Below are 27,628 nucleotides of genomic sequence, written 5' to 3'. Positions count from 1 at the left end.
TCTCCTCTCTTCCTATTCTTTGTCGTTTGTTCTCCATTTTCTTCACCTTTGATGCTTATAATCAATTTCTCTTCTTCCCTCCTCCCTTCTCCCTCACCCCTAAAACGATCTCCCTAGAGTGATTACATTGAGTTAAACTGTAAAACTCACTTTGGTTTTCATACCTTGACGATGATCTGCCTTCTTGTTGCAAAGCTGCCTTAAGACTGGCTCTCTCCTCCACAAATCCTTGAAATCCCCGTAGACTCAAAATGACCACCTTTTTTGTCTTCAAAAAGATTCTATTAGAAACTTAGCACAAATGGAAAACTAAACTGGATTTGGGATGAAATTTTATAGCTTTAATTTTTTAGAACTAAACTATTTCAGATTCTGTCCTTTTTCTTGTTTTGCTAGAAATGTTATATAATTCAAACTGATGTTTTCTGGTATGAGATGCTTTTCTCAGTGACTTGCAAAATCATCTCTTTATCAGGGCAGTCGTGAAGTCTAACAATGATGTATCTAGGCAAGATTACCTTAGGATTAACTGTTCCATTAACTTATAATCTGTCCCTCATTTTCAATATATTCTCAGATTTCCCTATATAGTTTCCCAGAACGTCATCTTGTTTTCTTCAGCTTCCAGAAACTGAGAATTCTGATATTCTTTTGCCTTGTTCTGGCTTCCAGATACAATTTATCCAACTGTTCTAAATCTTTGTCCAGTTGTGAAATTTTTTGAGCATGTTTCCCTTTCTTGGTTTCTTCAATTTTGTCCTCCAGGGAAATAATTCTATTTTAAACATGTTACCTTTTTCTTCAGATACTTCTAAGCTGTTGTTTCAGAAATCTCAGGAAAGTTCTCATTCAGTTTCTTTTCATTTTATTTCAGCTCCTCCATGGCATTTTTCTTAAATTCATTTCTTCCTTAAATTCCTTTACTACATCCACTGTTCCAATATCCATTGTGTCCTAAAAAGATTAATGCTTCTGTTTTGTATTTTATACATTCTATTTGTCTGGTGTTTATGTCTCTACTCTTATATTCATTTTGATTGTATCAGAACCTTTTCTCATGTTTATTAAGCCTTGAATTTTTTCCCCCAAAATTTTTCTCTTGAAAAATGATAGTGTTTTTCACCCTTTCAGGCATTTATTGACACAATTTTTGGCTCATTTGGGATACTGAGAAGGTTCTCCATGGATCTTTTACTCCTCCATCTTCACAGAAGTTCATTAATCACATTTCTTAAAATTTCAACTCCTGTACAACAGTCATCACAACAAAAGAGTGGGGAAAAAAAGCCCATAAAGTATTTCAACCAGCAAATACTACCTCATTGGCAGGTATATACTACCTCAAATGGCAGCCAAGGGCAATACAAGTTGAATACAAACTCAACTGTAAAACTACAGAAAAATCTTGGAAAACTACAAGCAGTATTACCTCAAAACAATGAAAAGTTGTTAAGAAAACAATCCAACAAAGATGTTGTGAGATCCAGATTAAGCCAGTTCATCCTGAATGAATTTGCAGATAAAACCAGATGGAATCAAACACAAGTAAAATAGCAGAATTGTGAGGATTTTTTATGGTAGTATATCATTCCCATGAAAAAGATATGAAATCATCATATTCAGTTCAGGCTTTGTGAAGAAGTGACAACTGTACTTAAACCACAAGTTGGGAGCCATTAGAAATGGCCAATTAGACACAGAAAAAATCCATGCTACAGGAAACAATTCCTGAAGCACTCAAGGATCAATTAGCAGATAATCAAAAGAGGTGAAGATTCCTAAAGACTGAAAAAGTTACGGATTTTGCTCTTACCCTGCTCCCAAAAAACAAAAAGCAAAAATGGGTAGGGGAGAAAGGAAAGGAGGGAATTGAGAAAACAGCAGCAACTAGCACTCCATTTATTCAAATGGTCACAACAGTCCATGCTCACATCAACAGTAACCTCAACAAAAACCATTTAAGCGTTATTTTCTTAGACAATTTTCTACAAAAGACCACAACTTTACAGTCAACTCTATTGACTCAAAGATACAGAGAACACAATACACCACTATTTATTTTTCACTGATTTTCTTCTTTGGAGAATGGGTCTCCTCAACCAGTCCAAGATGGAGAACATACAGCAGCCACTAAACAAGCCTGATCCAAAACCGACTGTTATGGAAGCTTCACTCTGCTCCGTCTACGACCTGCGCCACTTTGCTCCTCCTTAGGCAGCCTGGTGGTCTTCCACTCCCAAAGGCTGACCACATTGGTGCTGCACTTACCACACTCCATTAGCTTCAGCCACACTGCAGCTCAGCACTCCCGAAATCAAGGGGATCCATCAACCTACCCCAGTAGCAAGGATTATAGATGTGCATCATCATGCCTGGCTATTATTCAGTGATTTAAAAGAATATGACTCAAAAAACAAAACAAAACAATGGAGACTTGAAGTCTCCTCAGATGTGCATCTGGGAGGCACATATCAAAATCACATAAGACTCACAGCAAACAAGACATCATGAAAAATATACTTTACATCAAGTCTGAATGAAGGATTCCTTATCAATTACAAGCCTATCCAAATGCTTCTAATCAGATGACTGTACTTTTTGCATCATCCCCTGTAACACTACACAAAACTTCAAATAAACTCACACCAATGTGGTCTAAAAATCCACAATTGGAAAAAAATAGTGGATTAAAATATTGCCTAGAAAATGCCCGATGGCCAACGAAATAAGTTTGCCAATGTTTGTAGGATAGGCGTACCAGATGGAGAATGAGCTTGGGCATGAATTGGGTAGGGATGAGACTGGGATGGGTTACATTTGGAAATCAACAGCATGTATTCATTAGTTCTAAATTACCTGATGATGCAAAAGCCTGTTTTAACACCAATCAATCACAGATACCAAATGGTTCTGAATCATAAAACAATGATCATGCATAAGAAGGGAAGTTATCAATGGGAAAATTCATTGTATTCAATAGTTCATAAAAACGAGATGTCTGTAAGATGCTTTGCAAAACTTAAAAACACCATGTAAATGCTAGCTGCTATTATCATCATAATCACAAATTATCTAAAGAGCTGTTACCCAATAGTTAAGCAGTCAATATCAAGTTTTCAAAAGAATTACAAACTGTGAACAAGCATACAAAAACATGTTCCAAATCACTATTAATAACAGAAATGCAAAGAAAACAATTCGGCAGTTTCATCTCATACTCAGCAAATCATCATAACAAAAGATGAAAATAGTCAATGCTGGAGGATCTATGAGGAAGACAGCACTGCTGATGGACCTGCAAACTGGTCCAACCATTCTGGAAAACAATGTGGAATAAAATGTAGGAGAAAAATTCTCCTAAATTGTTCATAATCTCTGATTCAGAGATCCCAATGCTTAAGAGTATAGTCCTGGGGGGTGGAGAGGGAGACAAACAGCTCTCACATACACAAAAACAATCATAGCAACACTTTTTGTGGTTTCAAAAACTGGACCCATTTAGCTGAGGAAACAGTTGAACAAACTGTGGTGCATGAAGATATAATATATTATTGTAGCATAAAAAACAATAAATATGAGAAATTTAGAGAAAAAACACTAGATAATGAAGAAATGCAGAGTATGAAATAAGTAGAAACAGGAGAATAATAAATTGCTGTGGTCCAGTTGTGTCCTATTCTTCTTCCTGACTCCATTTGGGGTTTTCTTGGCAAAGATACTGAAGTGGTTTGCCATTTTCTTCTCTAGCTCATTTTACAGTTCAGGAAGAAACTGAGGCAAGTAGGGTTAAAATGACTTGCCCAGGGTCACACAGCTAGTAAGTGTCTGGGGTCAGATTTGAACTCAGGAAGACGAATCTTCCTAACTCCAGGCCTGGCACCCTACCCACTGTGCCACCTAGCTGCCCAAAAAGCAATATATATAAAAATGATAAACAACGTAAATTGAAACTACACTAAAATAAAGCCAAACACAAAAAATTTAACGATCAGTATGGGCTCCTCCCCTTCCCAAGGAGAAAATAAATATATTTCTCTTCTTTCTCTGAGAAGATAAGGAACTGTGGGTTTGGAATGATATAGACTACTGTCAAAAAGTTGCTGACAGTAGTTTTATTTACCCATTTTTCTTTGTTACAAGGCAGGGCTCATTGTATATATGTTGGGAGGGAAGAGGAGCTATAAACTGAAATGGTGGCAATGTAAAAACATAAAAAATCCATAAAAGTCATTATTCAAAACAATTCAGCTGTACTTCAAGTCAAGGTTTATTTGGTTTATCCCTTTACTAGTGAAAATGGATTCTTCCCTCAGTTGCCATCCCCCTTCTCCAAACAGACCCCATGTCTCTTTCCCCCAATAATGTTTTCACAATACCTAGATTAAATCCCTATTTGCCCTAAAAATCAGCCCCCCCCTTCTCTCAGTTCTGACCCAGGAAGGCTGCCCTACTCCTCCTGTCTTTATTCTCTCCAACCCCTAAATCTAGGAGTAAAAAGGACCTTTGACAGGCTCAGCATACACCAATAATCTACAACCCTTTCCTTTTTATCACAAGGCCTGCCCCTTGAAGCGAGGGTAGAATTTTGGGATCCAAGTCGGAATGGGTAAATTTTGAGCCCAGGTTCTAATACTTCAATGAAGGGAGCCTGAGTTTGAACGGAGCAATGAGGGTTCCAAATTCCAACAGATTGATCAAGGCTCTGAGTTCCAATAGCCCAGTTGAAGAACAGAAAAATAAGTCATAAAAACTTCCTACTATCAGTGAAAGGAAAAGTATCCAAGGAGAGGTAGCATGGAACTTCTTAACCTTTTTGTATCATGCCCTCCAAACCCTGGCAGTCTAGTGAAACCCATGGACCCCTTCTCAAAAGAATGTTTTTAAGTAATTAAGGAAAATGCTAAATTTCATTTGGAAATTAGTGAAAATAAATATGTAATTCTTCTCCCATCTAAGCTCATGGACAACCTGAAATTTATCCATGAATACCAGCTTAAGAATCAGTAGTAGACAGAGTTGGTCTCAGAACTCAGTGTCCCAAGCAATTCCATATGGTTTTAAGTTATAGAACAGTTGCTAATCTGTATTAATAGAGGAAGCCTCCTCACCTGGGACTTTACATCAATAAGATCACAGGGTAAGACTACAAAAAAGAAAAAAAAGACCCAAGTGTCCTGGCACAAGGAGATGATAATTACACTATACTATGACAGACATGTCAGACTATATTGGAAGTACTATATCTAGCTCTGGGTATGACATTTTTTGAAGAAATGGTGAAAAGTTAATATTCAACCAGGAGTAGAACTGTAACAGGAGGAGTACTCTAAATCACTGTATTTTTCACTAAAGGAAATAGGAATGTTTAGCCTAGAAAAGATAACATTTTATAGGGGATATGATAATCTTCAAACACATGAAGCATTGTTATGTGAATGCAAGATCATAATTGTTTTGCTTGACCCCCTAAGATAAATTGATAAAAAATTACAGAGAGGTCATTTCAGTACAAACTAAGGGAAAAAAAATCTCCTAAAAATGAGAATATTTAAAAGTGAAATGGGCCAACGTAAAAACTAATGGATTTTCTATCAGAGGAAATCTTCACTTAGGCTAAATGATCAATGATTAGGCATACTGGAAACAGGATTCATGATTTGGAAAGGAGTTAGATTAGAGGATCTCTAAATTATTTTTTAACTCTCAGCCTATGGTGCTCTGATAAATAGTATAAAAGACTGTGTCAAGGATATTTATTATAGTTACATAGTGAGATAGCCAGGAAAACAGTTAAAATAATACAGCTAATTTCAAAGATAAAAGACACTGGCCTTCAGCTAGATGGATAAATTGGATAAAGTGGAAACCAAAGCCATGATTTATATCTCCCACCATGCTCAACACACAGTAGGTACTTAATGAAATGTGATAGATTTCAATAAAAACCAAGACTGATACTGTCCTACCATACATAATGTCACATCCGTATTTCCTTCCTTCCAGTTAAATCTGCCCTTTTTTACTTCCAAACCTACCACGTCACCTATGTGGTAGGTGTTGAAAATAATGGACAATGACATACTTGCTGGTGGCTGAAACGTATAGGCATTGCCTTAAATTATGATTAAGCTTTCCAAGAAAATACGCAAATTCTAGTAACTGAAAAAACTAGGAAATATACCAGTTATGGTGCTCAGACTCATATGAAGAGCTACAAATATCTAGGTTAATGAAATTTGGGGGGTTCTGCCCTGGCTTTTTTAACTTTTACAATCACTAAAGTAGAATTGCTACAACTTTCTAAAACCATATAAGCTTGATTCTCTTAAGTATCTTTCATCACATTTAATATTAATTTTATCATCAAATCTCTAACTCTCCATCCCCAAGACTGCATCTAAGTGGATGTTATTACACAGTCGCTCCCCTTAAAGGGAAAATCTTATCACAAATTCAGAAGCCCGTACTCCTGTCCTTTGAAAAAGAGTTTCTTTCAAACCCCCTTTACCTACATTTCTGCTGACAAGATAGCTAATCTATTTTAACAAGTAATGATTACCGGACTTGAAGGGATTTCTGTTGAGTCACTGCTACCTCTTCGTTCACAGCATATCTCACTTATGACACACAGGGCACAGCTTTCATCAAATGTAAGGGAAATACTATCTGACTTATGTCGTTTTCTGTGTCTTTCACCAGGCAACTCTTCGGAATTTTCTTCTTTTTGTGAAAAAAAGAAAAAACTGTTAATTTATACAATTATAATAATTCTAGAAAGTGTTCTGTGTACCTTTACATTGACAATTTTTTCACCAAAAAGTTAAAATTATAGGCATATGGACTAAAAGGTAACAGTAACATACAAACACATCTGAAAAGAAACATCTACCAAAACACCTCCAAATGAGTCTTATAAAAGGTCATCAAACATATCATTTTTGCAGACTTGTATCTCCACAAGTAATGATTTATAAAATTCACTAAAGAGATTTTCTTCTTTCAACTCCTCTGTATGTTGATAAATATTGTATTCTAGAATATGAACTTTTATTACTGGCATCTCAAAAAATAAAAAAAAATTATTGCTAAGGTGGCTTTAATTATTTCAACTTCTTCAGAATCCTATTTCTTCAGCAGGATATATCAATATAAGTGAGAGCTACTTTTAAACAAAAGATTACCTCCATGATTTAAAACAGGCCAAGATAGTTGCCAATGACTGCAATGACTTGTGCGCACAAGACAAACCATTGAGATGTAAAACTGTTAAAGTTACTAACATTTATTTATACCTTAAAAAAGCAAAATTAAGCTTTATTAACATTTAATAAACAACTTAGTACCAATATCCTCACTCAGATGGGTCACATATCACGATATGTGAGGTGTTCTAAGGGAACAGTGAGAGATATACCACACAGAAGGGTTGAGATTAGTGCCCTCATTCACTGATTTGCTTTCCCCATTATTACAACAAATTGCAGTTTGTTTTCCTGGCTGAGTGGATTTACAGTATTATCTAGGTTTATCTACACTAACCTTTGCAAAATAGGCAAGTGATTTAAAAAGATTTCTGCAAAGAAACTATGGATTGAGGATAACACTAATAATGCGCGAGCACAAATGAACATGAATATGGCAGGGATGTCATTCCTCTTACTCCTCCATTAGCCAAATTACAAAATGAAAATGACAGTACAATGAACTGTAATTAAATAAGACAGAAAATCAATCAAAATCCTTTGAAATTATTCGTAATCTTTGAAAGATGGATCTCAATCCATTATCATTCATGTTTTACCTTGAATTATCAAGATTTTCAAAGATAATAAAGCACATATTCAACTGCTCTCACTCTAAGTATTGCAATTTTATGTACCATTAATAAAAAAAGTTTAACTACTGTCCTTTACCTGTCATACTTTAACTTCTGTTTTTGTGTTTTTATAACGTATGTAACATATCAGTGCAATAGTTTCATGTAAGCAATTTATATGACAGTGTACTACACTGAGGGTATATACTCAAATGTTTTTACAGAAGTACAATAACAGAAGTACAAAATCAATAAAGCATAAGTGTTGTATAAGCATATTTGTGATTCAACACATTTCTAATTTTCTTCTTTTACATTTTCTACTCAAAGATATCTTCATTTTTCATTTTCTCAAATGAAAAGTTACCTGCCACTGGGAAAAACTATACTTAAGATGTACTGCAGTAAAAATAAAACATTTTAATGAGAAAAAAATGAGAAAGAATTTAAAGAAAATAATTAGCCAGCCTTAAATAAATGAGCCCATATCATATATCAACAGAGAATGAAAAGAAAGAACAGAGATCCATCCACTTAACAAAGGAAAAAAAATCCTTCAAGCAACCACCATCAATACAAAAGTTAATTTCAAGGGAGAAATGAAACAAAATTTTGAAACTAAGTTAAATATCACCATGTACCTGCTTCACTATGTGTTCTCCTTCTGGATGAGGTAGTTGGTCTAGTATTCAGATTTGGTGATGGTTTCTCTTCCTGCCATTCCTGAATAGACTCCTAAGTATTCAACACAGATGCAAAATAAATACTAAGCTTAAGAATACCAGTCAGCTAGAAGTCAAACAATTTCCGGGGCAAATGAATTACTGTAGTAGAAAATGAAAGGTTAAAGCTCACCTTTTGATCACTTCCGATTTCAAGCTGACAGCTGGCTTCATTTGTTGATGTATCTGGACTAGCAAATTCTTAGGAAAAAATATATAAATTAGGTGTTTAGAAAAGACATTGAATTGGGAAATGCAAAACATGAACCTCTTACAAAGTTGAAATTCTTGTCAAATATGCTCCTAAGAGCTGGCACAAATATATTTCCTTAAAATAGCATTTTCCCCCCGAAAAATTGAGAAATTAAAAATTCGATTAAGATTTTGAGTTAAATTTCAGAGGTTGTATGACCATGGAAAAGTTATTTAACCTCTCTAAACTTGTTTCTTCTACTAAATGGGGATAATAGTATGTAAAGTACCTACCTCACAATGTTGAAAGATTAAATGAGATAATATGAGACACATTTTAAGGGTCAGTCATTATTATTATTAACACAAACATGAAGTGAAACAGCCCACTATGTTCGCATAAATTTACATGTTTTTCTTTGAGAAAACAAGAATATTTAAGAACTCAGAAAATAATATCTGAAGACAACAATCTCTATAGCTCCCTACAAAGGCTTTAAAAATTATTAGAGAAATAAAAACAAGAGAAAAATCATTCCAAATACTAAGTTTTTTAATGCATTAACATATTAAATGTATTTTGGTTTGACAGATGAAAAGTTCTAAAATTTATATTACACAGTGTAATAATTATTTTTGAATTCCTGTATTAGGAGACAGTACCACAAATCTCTATTCTGAGTAACTTTCTTTCAGATAATTGAAACGTGAGGACAGATGGATGGCTACTTTATCTACATACAGGCAATACTGGACCTCTCAGCCATGACAGTAATCAGAGGATATGGGGAGAAAGCTCAGGCTGCAAAGAAGAAAAGTTTGGGAAGATGGAAAGCAGTAGAAGCTCTGGTAAAAGGAGATAGGGGCTGCTGGAGATCCAGGTTGCTTCACAGAAAGAACTTGGAGGTAACAGTCAGGTTCTGACTTACAATAAACCAAAGAGAAGATATAACTGTAAACATTTAGGAAATCACTGATTAAGACTCATATAAATTCAAAATGAATTTAGTAGCTCAAATTTTAATTTTAAAGTAAATTTTCTGATATTTTAGAAACAAGATTAGGCCCAAGCATATGTAACCATCAAGTTTGTTTTGAGTGACAATTTTACTGAAGTTTTTCAAAGCTATGTAAGTAAAAAGACTGTGTTATAAGGAAGGAATGAGGTTAACAGATAAAGTAGTATGGTACAGTGAGAAGAGGGCCAGGTTTCAAGTCAGAGGACTTTGGTACACATACTGATTGTGCTATTGTGACCCTAAGTAAGTTATTGCATTTCCTTGGGCCTGAGTTTCCTGTAAAATGAAAGGCATCTACCATGCCTTTGTGGTCCCTTCTGGTTCTAAGTATACAATCCCATGATCACAGCTTCAGTGAGCTTTTGGTGGTAGCTTGAATCCTAGTAGAAGAAAGTAGTCTTTTTACTTCCTCTATTTCTAAGCCCTATGGAACTGCATAAACAATCTAGGTCTACACCTAAAAACTAGTCTGCTTTTAAGAATCTGAAACTGAAAGGAACTCCCTATTTTTTTTTTTTAAACTTGAATTCTTTTTTATTAGATTTGCATGAAAGTAGGCAAATACAGTGTGACTAGCCTTTTAGATTGCACTCCCATCTTCAGCCAGCATTTCATTCCCACTTATTTAAGATATTGTACAGAAATCTGAAGGCAACTGTCAGATTTCATATTCTTAATCTTGTGTTCATACCCTGAACATAAATAGGAGAATTTGGAGTCAGAACTTAGAAAGGAATATGAGTTTAGTTTGGAGCATATTGAGTTTGAGATGTCAAAAGAACATTTAAATGGAAACATTAATATACAATTTTGTCCTTCAGGTAAAATTGTTACTATTACCTCCTCTCTACTCTATAAGGAGGTTGGATACACTGTAGATTAAAGACAGACACTGAGAAGGCTGGAGACAAACTATTCAGTGGTCTCTTACAGCATAATAACTATTTTCACAAGATCCTCTTAGACAAAAGGTATCTTTACTACTCTAACTGGGACTGGCATATAACCAGAGTGACCCTGACAGCATTTCTCCAAATGAAAAAGCTGATGAACCTGCTTCTTGAGAGCCATGATGATTTGTCAGGGAAATACCTCATAGAGATCTTCGAGTATATGTAGAGATTCCTGTCTCCTAGTTTTTGGATTGGCTGTGTACCTAGGAACTCCCTATTTTACACACAAGAGACTCACATAAATTTCACTGGCCAAAAAACATCCTTGCCCTACAAATTAAGATTGATTTCAAGGTAATTTCCACTCCTTATACAAGACTTAAGGAGTTATGTCTAAATTCTGTTTGTTTCACGGAACAGGGAATTCCCTCATCTAGAGATGCCATATGCCCAAGGTTTCATTTAACTTCCATAACTTTTTCTGCCAAATATGACAGCACTCGAGGGTAGCACTCCTAACCTACATTTTCTTCTGAGATGAAAAATGAAATTGATAGTTATAAAGCCACCAATAGCTATTTGGAGAGTTCACTGTAGCTTCTATATTATAGCTACAAAGAATCTGGGAGCAAGGACAACACACAGGCAAATATGTATGCAAAAATCGAACCCAGGAAAACTCTAGTTCCAGGCCAGCCCTAATGAAGTGGGCAGATTCAGTCACAAGTAATCCCTGAGCAACTTATAAGTTTCAAAGGCATAGGCAGCATGGCACAACAGAAAGTACACTGAAACTGGAGTCAGGAAGACCTAAATTTAAATCCTGTTTCTGACACTAAGTAGAATGTGGTCTTGGGCAATCATTAACCCGTCAGACTTCATGTCCAAAGACAGACCCAGGCACATGCAGAGCTACTGTGAGGTTTAAATGAGATAACAATATTTAAAGTGCTTTTTAATCTCAAGCATTATATAAAGATCTCAATTATTATTATCATCTTTGTATTCTCAGAGCCTCTCCCAATGCCCTGTTTTTTTCACACAGTGTGCTTAATATTTGTTCATTTTAATTGAACATAGAATATGTCTTCTCTTGCAGCTGTGTCTTGGGATGACCTGGGAAGAAGCTTTGGTTTCTTCTAGATAGGAATTTCAGGTAGAGGCTGGGGAGCAGCTATAAGGCAGAAATTCAGGTTTAGTGATTCCTAATTTCTAGTCAGTGCTAAAACCAACCTGATTTCCCGGGAAAATCTTGAATTAACAAGGCTATGCTGAAATAGAACCACACACTGGGGACAGAGAAGCAAGTTATCATTTACTCAGACACAATGATCTATGTGGTACTCTGTTAGTATACCAAAAAGATACATACTTATTCAATGGTCTCATCCAGGACCACTGATTATTATACTATTAACCAGGACATAAAATCCACTTTTCAGTGTTCTAAGTTCTAGCTATATTGATTACCTCTACAAACCAAGGACTTCTAAATTACTCAACTTTCAAAATAAATCAATAATTTCCAACTTAAAGAAGGTCATCCTTAATTTTAAATTTACACATAACTGATTTAGAAGCTATAAAATACTACATAAAAAAAGTTTCTTTGTACTGTTCCATGAAATTATTGCATCAAATTATTAAAACTACTACTCCACATAATTAATTCTGCATTTAATGAAAACTAGTTATGAAATGCTAGAATGTAAACAATTCAAAAAATACTTTGGAATTCTTTCAAAATCAACTTACCTTGTTGATTGACTACTATCAAGTTTCTAGAAATCATTGCATACAATCTCCTCGTGGGGGTGGGAGAGAGATAAAAAAATATGTCTGTGATGAAACATCTGCATAGTGGTTGAATTCAAATTAATATAATCCAAGATTTAAATAGTTTCAAACGGAATCAACATATTAGGGCCGATAGAGCACGCAAGTGACAGAGTTCAATGCTCTCTTAATAAAGAACTGACCTCTCAATTAGTACTAAAGTAAGCCAACAAAGAAGACAATTTTATGAGTCCTAAGGATTTAGAGAACTATATCCTTCTTAGTACTATTTCTTCTCGATTTGTCAAAACAAGGAAAAAAACATAATCTTTCTCACAGAGAAGAATCCAACCTACAAAGGAATTGTATTCATTTCTATTTTATCATTCACATTAGGCTAATCACTTGATGTTCTTGTTTTATTAGTTTAACATCTACAAAAGAACCAAGGATCACTTAAGTAACTAGGCACATGTAAAGAACAGTTGGTGACTACCATGCATGTCATTATTACATATTTTCTAGTTCCCAAAAGAGAAGGAAAATTAGCATTACCAGCTAGTTGCCTGCTAAAATGTTTCTATTTACTTCCATTTTCCTAATCAGTAATTTTCTTGAATGTTCAATCTCCTTCTATATATGAAACTTCTGGTCAGAAATCACTTAAAAATTGAACTGTACACAACAGCAGCTACAGCATCAAACATTACCTAACATGAATATATCAGAAATCATGTACAAACAAGGTAATGAATTTCAACTCTACAAGAAAACACTGGCTCTAAGTTACATTTAGATGTCAAAACAAAAGTTTCACAGCAGCATGTCAAAACGGGAAATAGGCATTTTCAAAAGTAGTTGAGATGTAAGCTATTTACAGACTTAGTGATCAGTAACCTGTTATGGTACAGACGGGATAATGCATTTGGAGAAAACAAAAATGCAGAGCTGAAGAATTAAATTTCAAGAGTTTTCATAAGAATACAAGTTTCTAAGACTATCTCATGACGTTTAGCATGACATATAATTATAGAAAATCTTTCACTAAACAAAGATGATCCTACAGGTTAAAAAAAAGAAACAAACCTGAAGTCATAAGGGGATTTCTAAACGAAGTCAACAGAAACAGCTTACCTATGCTCTTTCACAGAAAAGCTTGGTACCCCAAACAGATCTCCAAGAAGGTCATCTGAACAATAGACAATGTGCTGTTGCTTTTTATCATATAATTGTTTTGACATAATATACTGGCCAAGGTAGAATAAAACCTGAAACAGAAATGAAATCTATGACTAGAGAGAAATCAATGCCACAATCTGAAATATATATATAGCAAACAGGCTATAAAGTATTAGTATCAACCTCTGTACCATATCTACCAGGAAGTTCTCAGGAATAGGTTTGATGCCACCTAACACAGAATTTGAGAAGTGGGAGCAATAGGGCAGCTCTCTAGTCCAAGTTAGAGACAAAAGGAATCCCAACTGTAACATACCCAACAAGCAGTCATTCAGTCTCTGCCTGAAGACCTCCTGGGAGTGGGAGTCTGCCACCTCTCATTCCACCCTGGGAGATCAGTTAGAAACTTTTTCTTAAAGCTTAAGTTTGCCTCTGTGCAATTTCCCCCCCGGTCCCTGGTTCTGCCCTGTGTGGTCCAATGAAACTAAGGACTGTGCCTCCTCCACGTGACAGTGCTTGAACTTCACTGTCACATCCCTCAGGTGGCTTCTTCTGGATAAACACATCCAGTTCTTTCCACCAAACCTCAGCAGTCATGGACTCAAAACTTTTCTTCCTGACTGCCCTCCTCCTGCATACTCTCAAGCTTATCACCATCCTTCTTCAAAAATTACTAAGAATCCAATTCACTAAGTAAGGTCTGACAAGGTTAAGAGTGGTGAGATTTTAATCTTTCTATAAAAACGTGTTTTTCAGAGAACTGTTCCAGAATGATGTGTAGTTAAAGCTGATAGATCTTCTGGATTCATGTCTGTGATACCGCCATCAAAAGTAACTAAATTACAAGAGCTTTCTAAACTACGATGACTTAGCATCTTTCTCCTGTGGTAGTCAGTTTCTGTTCCTTTGCGATCACAAAGCTCGAGAGCCTACGAACACACTACCACGAGACAAATCATCTGCTCACTAACAACAACAGAGAACAACCCCAGGAGATCCCAGAGAGAGGGCAAGTTAAACTCTACCCACATCCAAGGGGGCCTTAAGAGTACAAAAACTGATATTCTCATGAGTCATCAAAACATTCATGTTCTGAGAATTGAATTTTGTTCTGACAAAGATGGCTAAACTAAAAACTTGACCACGGACTTCTAACGTCCCTATCTTCTCACTCCAGTTACCACAGGACAGACATGTCTAAAGAATTCACTGCTTTCCTGGATTCCCACAATTACTTAAATTCCTAAGTATGAGCTCTCCCTCTCCACCTGCAAGGCTATAGCTGTGAATAAACACCCTATGATCTACAGTCTCACTAGCCCAGCTACATTTCTTCCCTCCATGTTTTTTACTTACAGCTGCTGATGCCCCCTCCTCTTATGTAATCTCCTCTCTGTCCTTCTGTTCCTGCTCTTTTACGGTTCTCCTGCCAGTCTAAATAATCTTCCTCAATTTTCTTTGCAGGATCATCACCCACTAACATGATAAAGTCCCCGAAATTCTGTCCTGAGTGCTCCTCTCTTCTCCCTTTGACCTCTTTCAGTCATCTCATAATCTCCCATGGATTCAGTTATCTCTGTGCAGATGACTACAAAATCAACATCATCAGAAATAGTCTCTTGGATTCCATACAACATTTCCAACTGAATGATGTCCAAACATACAGAAGAGAAACTCATCTTTTCTCTCCAATCTGTCCTTCATCCAAATTTCTCTTTCCGTTGAGAGCTCCATCCTCCTTACAGTCAGCCAGATTCACAATCTTAGATATCTTTGATTCTCATCACTTTCCACATCCAATCAGTTGTCAAGTTTTGTCAATTCTACCTCCATAAAGTCTCTTATGTCATTCCCTTCTTTCAGACACACATAGCCAGCACCTTATTTCAGACCCTTATCACCTATTACCTGGACTATTCCAGTAACTTCCTAAATGGTTTCCTTTATTCCAATTTCTCCCCTTTCCAAACCATCCTCCAGGTAACTGCCAAAATAATCTTTCAGCAAAAGTCTAGCCATATCATTCCTGTGCTAAATGCTCCAGGTAGATGAACTCCTCAAACCTGGGAATCAAAACCCTTTCCAATTCCTACTTCCCCATCTCTCTTCCAGTTAAACTGGTCTAATTCTGGTTCTCTAAACTTAGCTAAAGCCCAGAAGCCTTAGACTCCTTCCAGGTACATCCTAAGTGCCACCTCTTTCTGAAAGCCTTTCCACTTTTCCTAATTACTTTTGCAATTAGTTAATTAAATAGGGTATTTCCAATCTCTCAAAAGAAAGCACTTTCTTCAACATCAAGGATTATTTTCACTGTCTCTGAAACCTCAAAACTTTGCATGTTTAAGAAATGTGCAATGAACTGAAAACTGAAATTCCCTTGGAGGCAGAATATGAAATGGGAAAAAAAAAGTAAAACTCCCATTATTGGTCCCGAACAATACCATTTGACTTGAAGCTTAAAAAGAAGCATGCAGGATGGAAGTACACACTGCTGAACGATTCCCCTAGTTGGGGAGGTAAAAATGGTAAAGATATTCTATGTTTCTACCCTCTTCTTTCCTCTTCCTAGAGAACAAAAGCTAAGAAGCAACTCTTCACTTCAAAACTGGCCTTGAAGGAAAAGAAGCACCCTAACCCACGCTCAACCAACTGATATGATCATCCTTTCTCTTTGTCAGAGAATAGTGAAACCTATAATAGGCATAGAGTAAAAGGAAAGGCCTCAGCAAAAAAGTCTCATTCCCTCTCTTCTACCCATCAACATCCCAAAAGACATCCTTTTGGACTAAAAAGATCTTTTTTTTTTAAATTAAATTACTCTGGGAAGGAGAATAGTGTAATGATCACATTAGTGCCAAATTACTTTAAATAACATGATGAGAATAAAAATGCTGACTTAGGAAAAGGAAAAGAATTCTAGAGCAGAGGAGGATTTGGGAAGAAGTAAGGCCACAACTTTGCATATAATACCACTGTAGGCAGAGTTGAAATGCTTCCAATATAATGCTTTCTATTTCATTTATAAAGGATAAATCATGAGTTAAAACATAGTTCACATTATACAAAGTGCCTATAGGTAAGCTAGCTCAATAGTACTCCAGGTACATACATTATCTTCTCTGTGACCTCCCTGTCTCTTCCACTTGAAACCTGATGCTAGTATTTTCCACTGAGTAGTAGAATCAGTATATTAAAGTAGTGTTACGCACCTACAAAAAGAGTCAAATTCCTTCTACTATCTCATCTCCCTAGCAGCTGAACAAATTCCTCCACAATGTAACTATTTCACCATGACTGTAAGTTATGTTATGCTGAACAAAAAAAATTTAATTGTATTTCATCTCAAAATACAATGTACTTCTTTCATAATTTCCGAATATACCTTACCTCCTTCAATGTGAATGTTTCTTTCTGTGCACCAGCAAACTTCAACAACTTCAAGAGCAATGGTTTTGGTCTAACCTATAAAGTACAAACATCATCTATAACACTTGGAAAATCTTTCTACAACCAAGAGTTTCTTAGTATGTAACCACGTAAAATAATCAAATACATGAAATCATAAAGTGTGGTGTGGCAGTGCTAGATTTGGAATCATAGGACTCAGGTTCAAAACCTCTTTCTGGGTCTCAGCTTCTTCATCTGTAAAATGAGGGAGTAGGGACTAGATGGCCTCTAAGGTCCCTATCAGTCCTTAATCTACCATCTACCCAAGACTATAGATTACCTACATTTAAGTTTGATCAAGCCACATCATGGACTGTCATGGAAGTCTAAAATAGGCAGGAATGAAAGAATCACAGCATCCAGAATCCTAAGATCTTACAAAACAATCCTCTTAATTTTACAGATGAGGAAAAGGAGGTCCAGAGAAGTAAAGCAATCAGTCCTCATAGTTATGAGCCTGTAAGAGTTGGAGCTGAACCTAGCTCTTCTCCTCCAGATCAATGCTCTTAACATTATGCTACAATGCTTCCTTAGGGCCTGGGCACTTGACTTCATAGAGGACCACACCTGGGAAATACAGGACTTAAGCTCAAGTCCCTGCTTTACAAGTTGCTATCAGCTTAGACCTTGGGCATGTCACAACTTCCGTAACTCAGTTTCTTCCTCTGCAAAATGAAAACGTTAGACTAGATGACCTATAAGGTCCTTTCCAGCTACAGAGATATCAGTCTATGTAAACTATTTCATAAGGGTGTGACTTAAACTCCTGCCACTGCCAAGTCAAAAACTTAGCCAAAAAAACAGCCTTGTGGATTTATTTTAACCTAATGTAATAACCCCCAAAACATAACTTTCACGTGGTTCTTCAAGGCCTGAAATTACTTTTTCAGGACTCCCCTATCTCAAACATTCAGCATGTCAATGTCTACTAGATTGTGAATTATGAGGGCTGAGACCTTCTCTTTTCTATTTTGCATCCCCTACAGCACCTAAGACTCTTGCAAACAGAACGTACTCCGCGTCTGTTGAAGAAATATACTTCATACTTCACCAGAAAGTAGTTCTAATTTAAAAAAAAAAAAGTTGTTCTAATTCTTACCAACCCTTTGGTTCACGATTAAACAAAGGTACCCTCTTCTAAACAGAGAGCTTCTGGGGTTTTTCCACTCAAATACTAACAATTACACTGCTCAATTTATGCAGCTACGATGAGGTAACAGCTTGAGATGCAACCCGAAAAACCTGTACTTATGGAAATAGCTATTCCATGTTCAACTAAAAGGCAAATGTTCATTCCGAAAAAATCAACTTTAAAATAAAATATAAAAACAGAGTAAGTACAAACTTTCCTAAAAAGATATCTATAATACCTTTTTTTTTTTTACCAGAAACAAAGCACGTAATAATAATGATAGAATCATAAACCTCTGAAATTTCCTATCAACTCTTTTTATGCCAGGCGGCCAGTTAGCATTTTAGCTCGTGTCTACTACGTGCAAGAGGCCCTGTACCCTAGGTTCAAGGACCGACTTCTCAGGTAAGGAGGAGACAAAGACTTCTCTTATTCAAAATGTAAACTTAGAAAGAAAAAGTGCTCCCAAAGGTCCTTAATTTCCCTCTAAAGACTCCATAAACCACATCTTGACCAGTCATCCTAACCTGAAAACTTCAAGACTTCTCAGGACAGCTCAGAACAGGACAGAAAGAGAAAGAATAAGACTTAAAGCCTAACTTTCAGCGCCTTCGCTAGATTTAGGGGGGGGGAACCTCACTCTGCTAATGCTCCCGTTAGGAACAAGCCTACACGGTCGGATTGGAACTTCTCTTTTCGGCCTGAGGGGGACAATCGGATCGGGGTCCACTTTACAAGAGGAAAACCCTAGGAAAGCGGGGCTTCGTCACTTGTAGCTGAAACCCCCACGGATGACGGGGCGCAGGGAGGCAGAGCGCTGGGGACAAGCAGACTAACCAGGGTCTCTTGTTCCGAAGCTGGCATGTGTGAGGTGCTTAAGGCACCGTCTGCATCGGAAGACATTCTGGTATTGCACACTTGCCTAAAATCGGGAAAAGAAGCACAGACGACACAAGCGTGAGAAAACCGACGCCATGGCACCCGAGGCCCCAAAGTGGACGAGGCGTGAGAAGAAGCGAGAGACCCGATCAGAGAAGCCCGCGCCCCTCACCTGGGTCAGCACGGGAAGAGCTCGCCGAGGTCCGCCGGAGGACAGCTCCTGAAACCCAGAGGCCGGCAGGTGGCGGCTTCCATACCCGCGGCCCGCGGCCAAGTCGGGCCTTAGCTCCCCAGCACGGCCGCCGCCTGACGGGGCCGAACATGACCACCCCGAAGAGGAAAAGCTCGGTCAAGCCGCGGGCTGGCCCCGACCTCGCCCGACGACTTGCCGAAGAACCGGCCCCGGTTCGCCTGCTCTGCCCCCCACCCCCACGGGGGCCCGCCGGCCCCGACTTCCGGCTACCTTTGTCCCCGGATGCGAAGACCCCCTCCTCAACACCGTCCGCTTCTTCCTTTCCCTTTCCCGCCGGTGGCCGCCGACCCGCCCCTTCGTTCGCCCCCCTCCCTCCTGGTCCGAGGGAGACGTGGCGGAGCCCCAGAAAAGAGGGTCCGCCGGGAGGGCGCCCCTCGACCCCCAGGCCAGGCGAGGCCCCCCGCGGCTCCGGCCTCACCTCCGGCTCCAGAGCTGAGGGGCGCTTCTGGCCGTGCTGGCCACGGCCCGCGCCCCCGGCGGAACGGGGCCCTACCGCCCTGGAAGGGCGGTTTCGGACTCCAGACCCCGCTTCGCGGACCCTGGCCGGGCTCTGGGGGGAGGGGAGAAGGCCCTCGGCGCGCTAAGGCCCCCGAGGGAAGCCCAGAGCGGGCCCGCGCCGAAAACCGCATGGGGTCTTCGGGTGCGCAGCCGGGCCTCGGGAGCGAGCACGCACCCCTCCCCCTCCAAGGGCCCGCGCCGGAAGCCGCAGGGATATCTGCGCGTGCGCACACCTCCCTCAACCCGAAGCTACCTTCTCGAGCGCGGCGGTCCATCCGGGCCTCTGCGCGCGCCGCCGAGCGTTCTACGCGCCTGCGCAGCGGCTGCCGTTCGAAGCCGATCCAATCTCCCTCGAGCTTTCTTTTCGCCCTTCATGTGTTTTTGTTGACGCTGCTTCACCTCGTCAGTAGGGCGCCAGGGCAACGAACAGCTCCGGCTTGTGAAGAATTAAAAACAACATGACCCTCAGTAAGAACGATTTTTTAAACAGCGGAGAGCAAACTCCAGAGTTCCCCAAAGTGTTCCCAGTTTCCTGACCGAAGCTTTATTTAGTCATAAAGTGAGGAGCGGCCCTCAAAATGGGCTTCTTCAGTCAGCTTTTTACCAAAAAAAAATACTAGCACGCTATTTTAAAAGGTACAGAAATCAAAACCTTTTCGGGCTTCTACAGTTTAACGAGCTCCTGGAGATGGCAAAATTAAGGTTGGCCGGGCCTCCTATCGCGACTGTCACGATACCTGGGGCGCCTCTCACGATGCCTGTCGCGACTCAACACCTAGGCGTAACCCTTCCGCCTCAGCGTCCGTCCGCATTTACTGGCGTGGTTCTCAGACCTGTGTGAGCTCGGTCCCAGAGACTGTGGTGGAGGACTTGGGGGGCCCCCTGCGCCCCTGGGATCCCCAATTGATCCCGTCTCCATCGTGCTTGTACCTAGCTCTTGGAGCGTAGTTGTTCCCCCATGGGAGGGTGAGCTTCTTGAGGACAGGAGCTTTTATTTTCCTTTCTTTGTATCTGCGGTGCTTAGCCTAGACGCCGGTATACAAGAGGTGCTTAATAAATGTGTGATGGCTGACCCGACCAAACAGCCACTCTCACTGAGAGAGACTTCTCCCTGCCCTCCCCTCCCCTCCCCAACAAGAGCCTGGTGGAGTGAACATGGAAAAAACCAACCCGTAACAAAACAGCACCAAGGGAAAAGGCTGGGTGAGACACCTTCCCGAATTCCCTGACCCCGAAGTAATCCCTCCCTTCTCTAAGCTACCGTAGGGAAGACTTTGTCCTTCTCTTAGGGCGTATTCTGCGTTATGGCATAATTCTGAACATGCACACTCCGTGAGGCAAGGTTCGTGTCTTACTTCTTTTTGTGTGTCCTCAGAAGTTGGTACAAAACAGGCACTCCAGAAATGTTGATTGAATAGACTTTGGTCAGACATTTTAGCACCGTAGCCATAGGGGAAGAAAGGAATAATATTCTCTTTTCTTCTGGAAGAATGCCCTCCAAAATCCACTAGGGAGTTAGGGAGGAGTCCCTTCTATTGGCATTGTTAATATTCAATATAAATTGTAGACTTTAATAAGGGCCAAAGTTGGAATTAAGAAGAGTCTGGACCTAATAGTCTCCTTTGTTTAGAGGAAAACACAGATACCTGGGGTTGTAACTTCAGCTTTTGTCAAACTCTGTTAAAGCCTGTTTAGGACAGGATACCTGTTATCTGGGTGATGGGACCTTTTCCTTATCTTAAATCACAGAGATATGCTACAGAATGAAGATGCCCATAGCTTGGGATCATAAAACCCAACTGACGCCACTTTTGTTTACAATGTGTCCATCTAAGAGAATTCCTTTCTCATGGCAAAATGTACTTAAGACAGTCGATTTCTGTACTAAGTCAGCCAATTCTGATCCCGGCTCCATAGCGCTATGTAACCGTTTTCTTTATGGGGAATTGATCGATGAATTAATTAAATCCTAAAATGTGTGCATTTAGCCTGTTGCCTTTTCTCTAACCAAGTTTTCAGGTCAACAGCATCCATTATCTCTCCCACCCTGACCCTTCATTGGTCAGGGAGTTGCAACAGTAACTTTGCCATACAGTTCTTTCAGTCAATTACAGTTCATGGACAGACATTTGTCAAGTACCTGTGTTCCAGGCACCCTTGCGAGGCTTTGGGGATACAAGTGCCAAGTACAAAAAACCATCTCTATTCAAAAAGAGCTTCCATTTTAATGGAGAAGACAGCAAGTACATATATAAGCATATACAGAATAATCCGAAGCGAATACGTTCAAAGAAATAGAAAGCGGTTCAGTATGGGTGATTTGGAAAGAAGGGTACAGCCAGCTGCAGCAAGAGCACCGTCAGCTTATCTGGGCTTTGGTCACTGTCCAGCAGAGTTATTTCATCCATTTGTATCGTCCAATCCTGATCTGTAATGACAATCTCATTAACTATAATCCTGTTTGTCTGAGAGAAAGGTACAATTTATTTTTGCGGTTTACTGCCAGTTTGGGTATTAGAACTCTATCAATTTTCTTCTTGCTAAAAAAGACAGTCACATTTCTAGCTGATCTATCAACTCCTGTTGTTCCCCAGCATTCCACAGCTGTGCTATGTATATTAGGCAACAGTGCTCAAAAGTTGCACTTGTTGACCTGAAAACTTGGTTAGAGAAAAGGCAACATGGCTGAATGCATACATTTTATGATTTAATTAATTAATTGATCGATTCCCTATAAAGAAAACAGTTACATAGCGCTATGGAGTCAGAGGTGACTCTGACTATCTAGTACAGAAATCATCTGTCTTAAGTACATTTTGCCATGAGAAAGAAACTCTCCTAATTAAGCAAATCATAAATTCAGTAAGACAGGACAATTAACAAAGCAATGTTAGTCAGGCCTTGAGATTCCAAGCTGGGTAAGCATATGTCTCGGTGATAAGGAAAGAAACCCCACCACTACTAAGTGGCAGGCTTCCGCCCTTAAACAGATAATTGACATAGGAAAGGGTAAACAATGTTCAATAGAAATTATGATCTAAGATGTCTATATTTTCTTTATCACTAATACGCCATAACATAGTATGTGTCTATAGATCAAAGGAAAGTCCCATTATTCATAACATAGTATGTGTCTATAGATAATAAGATTCATCAAAGGAAAGTCTCATTATTCATCAAAGGAGAGTCTTATTATTCAAGATATAGTGTCTTAGGTTAAAGGTCTCCTTAAGGAGTGTAGAGTCGGCCTTGGCTGGCTTTTGCTGACATAGGAAGAGGCACTCTCTGAGTTTACTTCAGAGAGAACAAAGAGATTATTCCAAAATTTTATATTAAACATTATCACACTTTAAAATGTCAGTACTGTTCTGAGATGAGCTTCTCTTATTTATTGCACAATCTCTAGAAACATTCTTTTGCTCCAAAGCAAACTTCACTTTTTCTTACAATACTCATTAACTCAGCTCCTCAAACGCATCGAATGGACGCTGCTCACAGTCCAAGGACATCTTTCCATCTGGCTTAATTTGTGATAACTGGACTAATCTTTACAGAATGGTAGGAAACAAAGTTAATGAGGGAGGGGGAGACAAGATGTTTTGCAATACATTTTCCAATAGTCATCAAAGATAAAAATTCCAAAGATAACCCCAATTTCATTATAACCTTTGAAATAACCAGATATGAATAGTTTTAAAAGAAAAATCCCAGCAGTTATGGAATTAGAGTAAATTTGTATAGTCTTCACACTTTTTATTTGGTGAGAGCTCTATTATAATCAAGATATTTTGTAAGAGTGCTTCAGTTGAAAGAACTAAGATCATAGTACACAAACAACATGGATCACCTAAATTCTATAGCCTTTTTAGTTTGACCAGAAATTTTTAAACTTTTTGAAGAATATTTTCATTTGTCACATGTGGGTATTCCCTGCAATGGTGCAGGTCTCAACCCATCCATGTCCTTTCATACTCTGCAACTTTTGTCCATTAAGCTTTTCCTTTAGATTTCTAGATATTGCAGGAATGCCAGTTGAGTATATGGACTTTCCATTAGACATCTCTAACTCTCATCAAAGACTTTTTGTGGTGTCATACAATTTTCTGATGTAATCCTTTACATCCTTTATCCTATAAGTTCCTCATGTGTAATGTATAATGTTGCTAACTCACACCCACTATCTGCCACCTTCAGCTTCTTAGAAAGTGGCATTCCATGACTTGCAGCTATGTAGAGTCACTGGAAGAATATTGGTGCTAAAAAGATAAGCCTTTCTTTCAAGAAATTTGAAGTCATTAAGAGAACCATGAAGGCAATCCGTTCTGCCGTCCTCCTCCAGTTCACCTTAGGGTCGATCTCATGATTCCTTTGCAAAGTCCGTCCAAAATATTTATACTGATGATAAGCTCTTGTCATGTTAATTATGTCAATGAGAGTTAAAGATCTTCCCTACACGTTAAGAGAAGCTTGATTAGGAGAAATTCATCGGAAGGCCCACACCTTTTGTTAATTTCTAATGAGGCACTGGTTCTCAAGGGTTGTGCCCTCTGGCTTTGAAAAATGTATATATACTCTGAGGTGAGGCTTTGTTTTGGGGCTTACTCACTGGAAGTGTTTGGCCAGACAAGACTCTGGGTAGCTGCTAAGGAGCCCCATGCATATGCACACTTTTAAAACCGAGAAGTTGATGCTTCTCTCTCAGGGAACTATGTATGTATATAGTGTTAACCTGAAAACTTGGTTAAAGAAAAGACATTAGACTAAAGGCATGCGTTATTTATTAATTAATTGATTCCCTCTTAAAGATACCTAGTACAGAAATCATCTGTCTTAAATACATTTTGCCATGAGGAGGAAACTCTCTTAACTACCCAAATCAGAAATTCAGTAAGACAAGACAATTAACAAAGCAATGTCAATCAAACGTTGAGATTCCAAGCTGGGTAAACATATGTCTTGGTGACAAGGAAGGAAATCCCACCACAGATAATTGACACAGGAAGGGGCAAACAATGTTCAATAGAAATTATGACCTAAGACGTCTATATTTTTTTACCATTAATATGCCATAACATAGTATGTGTCTATAGATAATAAGATACAAAGGAAAGACCCATTATTCAAGATATGTCATAGGTTAAAGGTCTCCAAGGAATGTAGAGTCAGCTTTGGTTGGCTTTTGCTGACATAGGAAGAGGCATTCTCTGAGTTTGCTTCAGAGAGAACAAAGAGATTATTTCAAAATTTTATATTAAACATTATCATTCCCTCCTTTTGGTCAAAGGCAAGCCGAAGGCTTCGCCTGTAGACCAAGGAAAGCTTCACATTTCTTCAGGAAATGGGAATGGGAGTTCTAGAAATTCTTCCTTAATGGAACAGGGAGATGCACTATTCTGTGCATCTGGAGTAGGTTGGGGGAAAATGATCTTGGTCAGCATTATTTTGTTCACCAAAGTGGTGGAACATTTGTGGACCAAGGCTAATCCTATTCGGATACCTGGGAAAATAAGGACCAGAATAGCAAGTACTCCCGCAGCAGAAAGGAGGATGGATCTGAGTAAGCCACCCACTCTTGGGGAAAGGGAACTAAACATATCATACCACTGGGGTGCTTCAGCCCTTTTCCGTAGCTGAGTGGCATGAGAACGAAACACATCTATGCTATCCTGTATCTGTTGGGATTTGTTAACATAAAAGCAACATTCTTCTCCGAGAAAGACACAGACACCCCCCTGAGCCGCAAGGAGGGCATTAAGTGCTCTTCGATTTTGTAAGACCACTCCGGCCAAAGAGCCAAGTTCAGTCTGCAAGTCTCCCACCACCTGGGTCAAATTGTCAATCAGGTCTGCAATTTCGTGAGATAGATCCTTATAAACTTCATTTGTAGCGGCTAGCCCTACTATTCCTACTCCTGTGGTTGCCAGGATACTACCTCCTATGATGAGGGGCAGGAATTGGATGGCATGCCTGAAGCGGAGAGGCTTGGCAGGGGAGTTGGGGTCAGCAATAATTAGGTCTTGAAGTGGCATGGGTATCGGAGTTGAGCCTGGGATATATCGGAGGTCTGGCACTACTCGAACAATGGTACAGAGTCCTGTCCACTGAGGAGGAAGGGTCTGATAAAGGGATGTACCACACAGGAAGAACATTCCTAAGGAAGATGGTAGTGTAAGGGAAAAAGTAAGGGAACCCGGGAACGGTCTAATACTATTTCTAGATCCTCGGTAAAAGTAAGTTGTAGTCTCGTTGGACAAAAAGCGTGACTGAGAAAGAATGAGGCCCATAGAAGGGTTTAGGCAGGGGTTGTTGGTCATTCCGTTGGAAACAGGGCCATACCCTTTTTCTGCCCACAAGTAACCCCGATAGTGGTCCCAGTAAACTGTTTCATTTCCTGTTTTATCAGGCCACAGCTTTAGGCAGGATCCAGGGGTGAAAGTGGCATTGAGGAGAAACCAGTCACTGCCACAGACATAACCATTGGGTCGCCCTGCACAGTAGGTGGAAGTAGAGTCTTTTTGAGTTGTGTTGGTGCCTAGAATCCAGGCAGAGGGCAAGGTTACAAAGATAACACTTGATTTCTCTCCCGTAGTTGAGAGCATTCTACCAGGGCGCAGCCAGATTATGTGATTGCACCGGGCAGGGTCGAGGTTCCCTACAGGGGTTCCAGAAGTGTGGTTGGATAAGTAGCAAAAAATAGCAGGGGCTGCCGTGGAAGCCCAGGCTACCTTTGAAAAGACAGGACCCTTAGGGCTAGTTAAGGCTAAATGATCTCTGGTTTTCTTAAAACGCTTTCGGAAATAGGGAGCACTAAGGAGAAGGTCATATTCCTTAGTAGACTGTGCCTGATTTGCCTTTTGAACCAAGATCGGCATTCCAGGATGCCCATCTTCCGAGAACCTAATGCCCTCAATGGGGTGAGCCTGGGACTCCGCTTCGACAGACCCCCAATCAGAGGCTGATATAGGGTGTGCTGAAATGCGTGTTAGAGGGTCAAGACACAAGCAACAGTTGGACAGATTAAATAGTCTGGCCGCCCCCTGGCTCAGCTTCCGCATGGGGTAAATTGGGAAGAAGGAATCACCTCCTCCCCATTCTTGATCATCCCCAGAGATAGGCAGCCATTGCAAGACAATGACAATTAAGCAGGAGTAAGTTGTAAAGGAAATCAAAGTGGATAGTGGGAGGTACAGAGTGGGACACAAAGCGATTAAGCAAGAGTGGGGAGGGAGCTGTTGCTTTTCGCACAGGCCTGGTCCGGACTCTTGGGAGAGCTGTCTACACCAGATGTCGTCTTTTTCTGGCCCTTTCGAAGTCGGAGGGCAAGGTCTCCTATCGGTTCAGATGTCCACTCAGGAGCAGGAGCTAATTTCAGATGCGACAAATGGATCCAGGAGTCTATTCCTTGGAGCTTGGCAGCGGTGGAGGTTGTGAGCAGCACCTGAAAGGGTCCCTTCCACCGTGGTTCCAGAGAGTGTTTCCGTAGATGGCGCTTCCAGTATACCCAGTCTCCAGGGGAGATGAGAGAGCTGGTTTCCGGCGGTGGACCTAAAGAATAAGACTGAGAAACAAGGTCCTGAACTTGATGAATCTGCTGACCAAGTTTGACACAATATTCCTGAAGACAATGCGAAGCGAGTGGGGAGAGGTCTGCCGGGGTGAGAGGCATTGGTCTCCCAGTGACAATCTCATAGGGGGAGAGTTTAGTCTTGCCCACAGGTCGAGACCGGAGGGCAAGGAGGGCAATAGGTAGCACCTTAATCCATGGTGCCTGGAAATCTGAAGTTAATTTTCCTAGTAGCCCTTTCAATACTCCATTGGTTCT

The 27,628-nt window shown here is 39.6% G+C and overlaps 2 protein-coding genes across 5 annotated transcripts in view; both read right to left on the bottom strand.

The window, feature by feature from the left end:
* The window catches only part of LOC140516582 (E3 ubiquitin-protein ligase Mdm2-like), a 29,937-nt gene extending 10,000 nt beyond the window's left edge, over positions 1-19,937 (bottom strand). The window contains exons 1-8 of one of the 4 annotated variants that reach the window (XM_072627523.1): positions 19,228-19,360; positions 19,014-19,098; positions 16,985-17,059; positions 13,553-13,686; positions 12,398-12,447; positions 8,672-8,739; positions 8,458-8,551; positions 6,560-6,720 (exon numbers count right to left, since the gene is read on the bottom strand). In XM_072627523.1, coding sequence (XP_072483624.1) covers positions 6,560-6,720; positions 8,458-8,551; positions 8,672-8,739; positions 12,398-12,447; positions 13,553-13,686; positions 16,985-17,059; positions 19,014-19,079 — 648 coding nt within the window. In that variant the 5' untranslated portion in view covers positions 19,080-19,098; positions 19,228-19,360. Of the gene's footprint in view, positions 1-6,559; positions 6,721-8,457; positions 8,552-8,671; positions 8,740-12,397; positions 12,448-13,552; positions 13,687-16,984; positions 17,060-19,013; positions 19,099-19,227; positions 19,361-19,726 lie in introns of those variants that run through there. The other 3 variants (XM_072627524.1, XM_072627525.1, XM_072627526.1) reach the window with 3 other exon arrangements.
* Positions 19,938-25,127: 5,190 nt separating this feature from the next.
* LOC140516696 (syncytin-2-like) lies at positions 25,128-26,861 on the bottom strand. The gene has a single exon (XM_072627683.1). It carries the CDS (start codon positions 26,859-26,861, stop codon positions 25,128-25,130), a length of 1,734 nt encoding a protein of 577 aa, XP_072483784.1.
* Positions 26,862-27,628: the final 767 nt, after the last annotated feature.

The sequence above is a fragment of the Notamacropus eugenii genome, chromosome Y (assembly GCF_028372415.1).
Source record: "Notamacropus eugenii isolate mMacEug1 chromosome Y, mMacEug1.pri_v2, whole genome shotgun sequence".
In the NCBI taxonomy this organism is placed as follows: domain Eukaryota; kingdom Metazoa; phylum Chordata; class Mammalia; order Diprotodontia; family Macropodidae; genus Notamacropus; species Notamacropus eugenii.
This window is presented reverse-complemented; position numbering and strand designations above follow the sequence as displayed.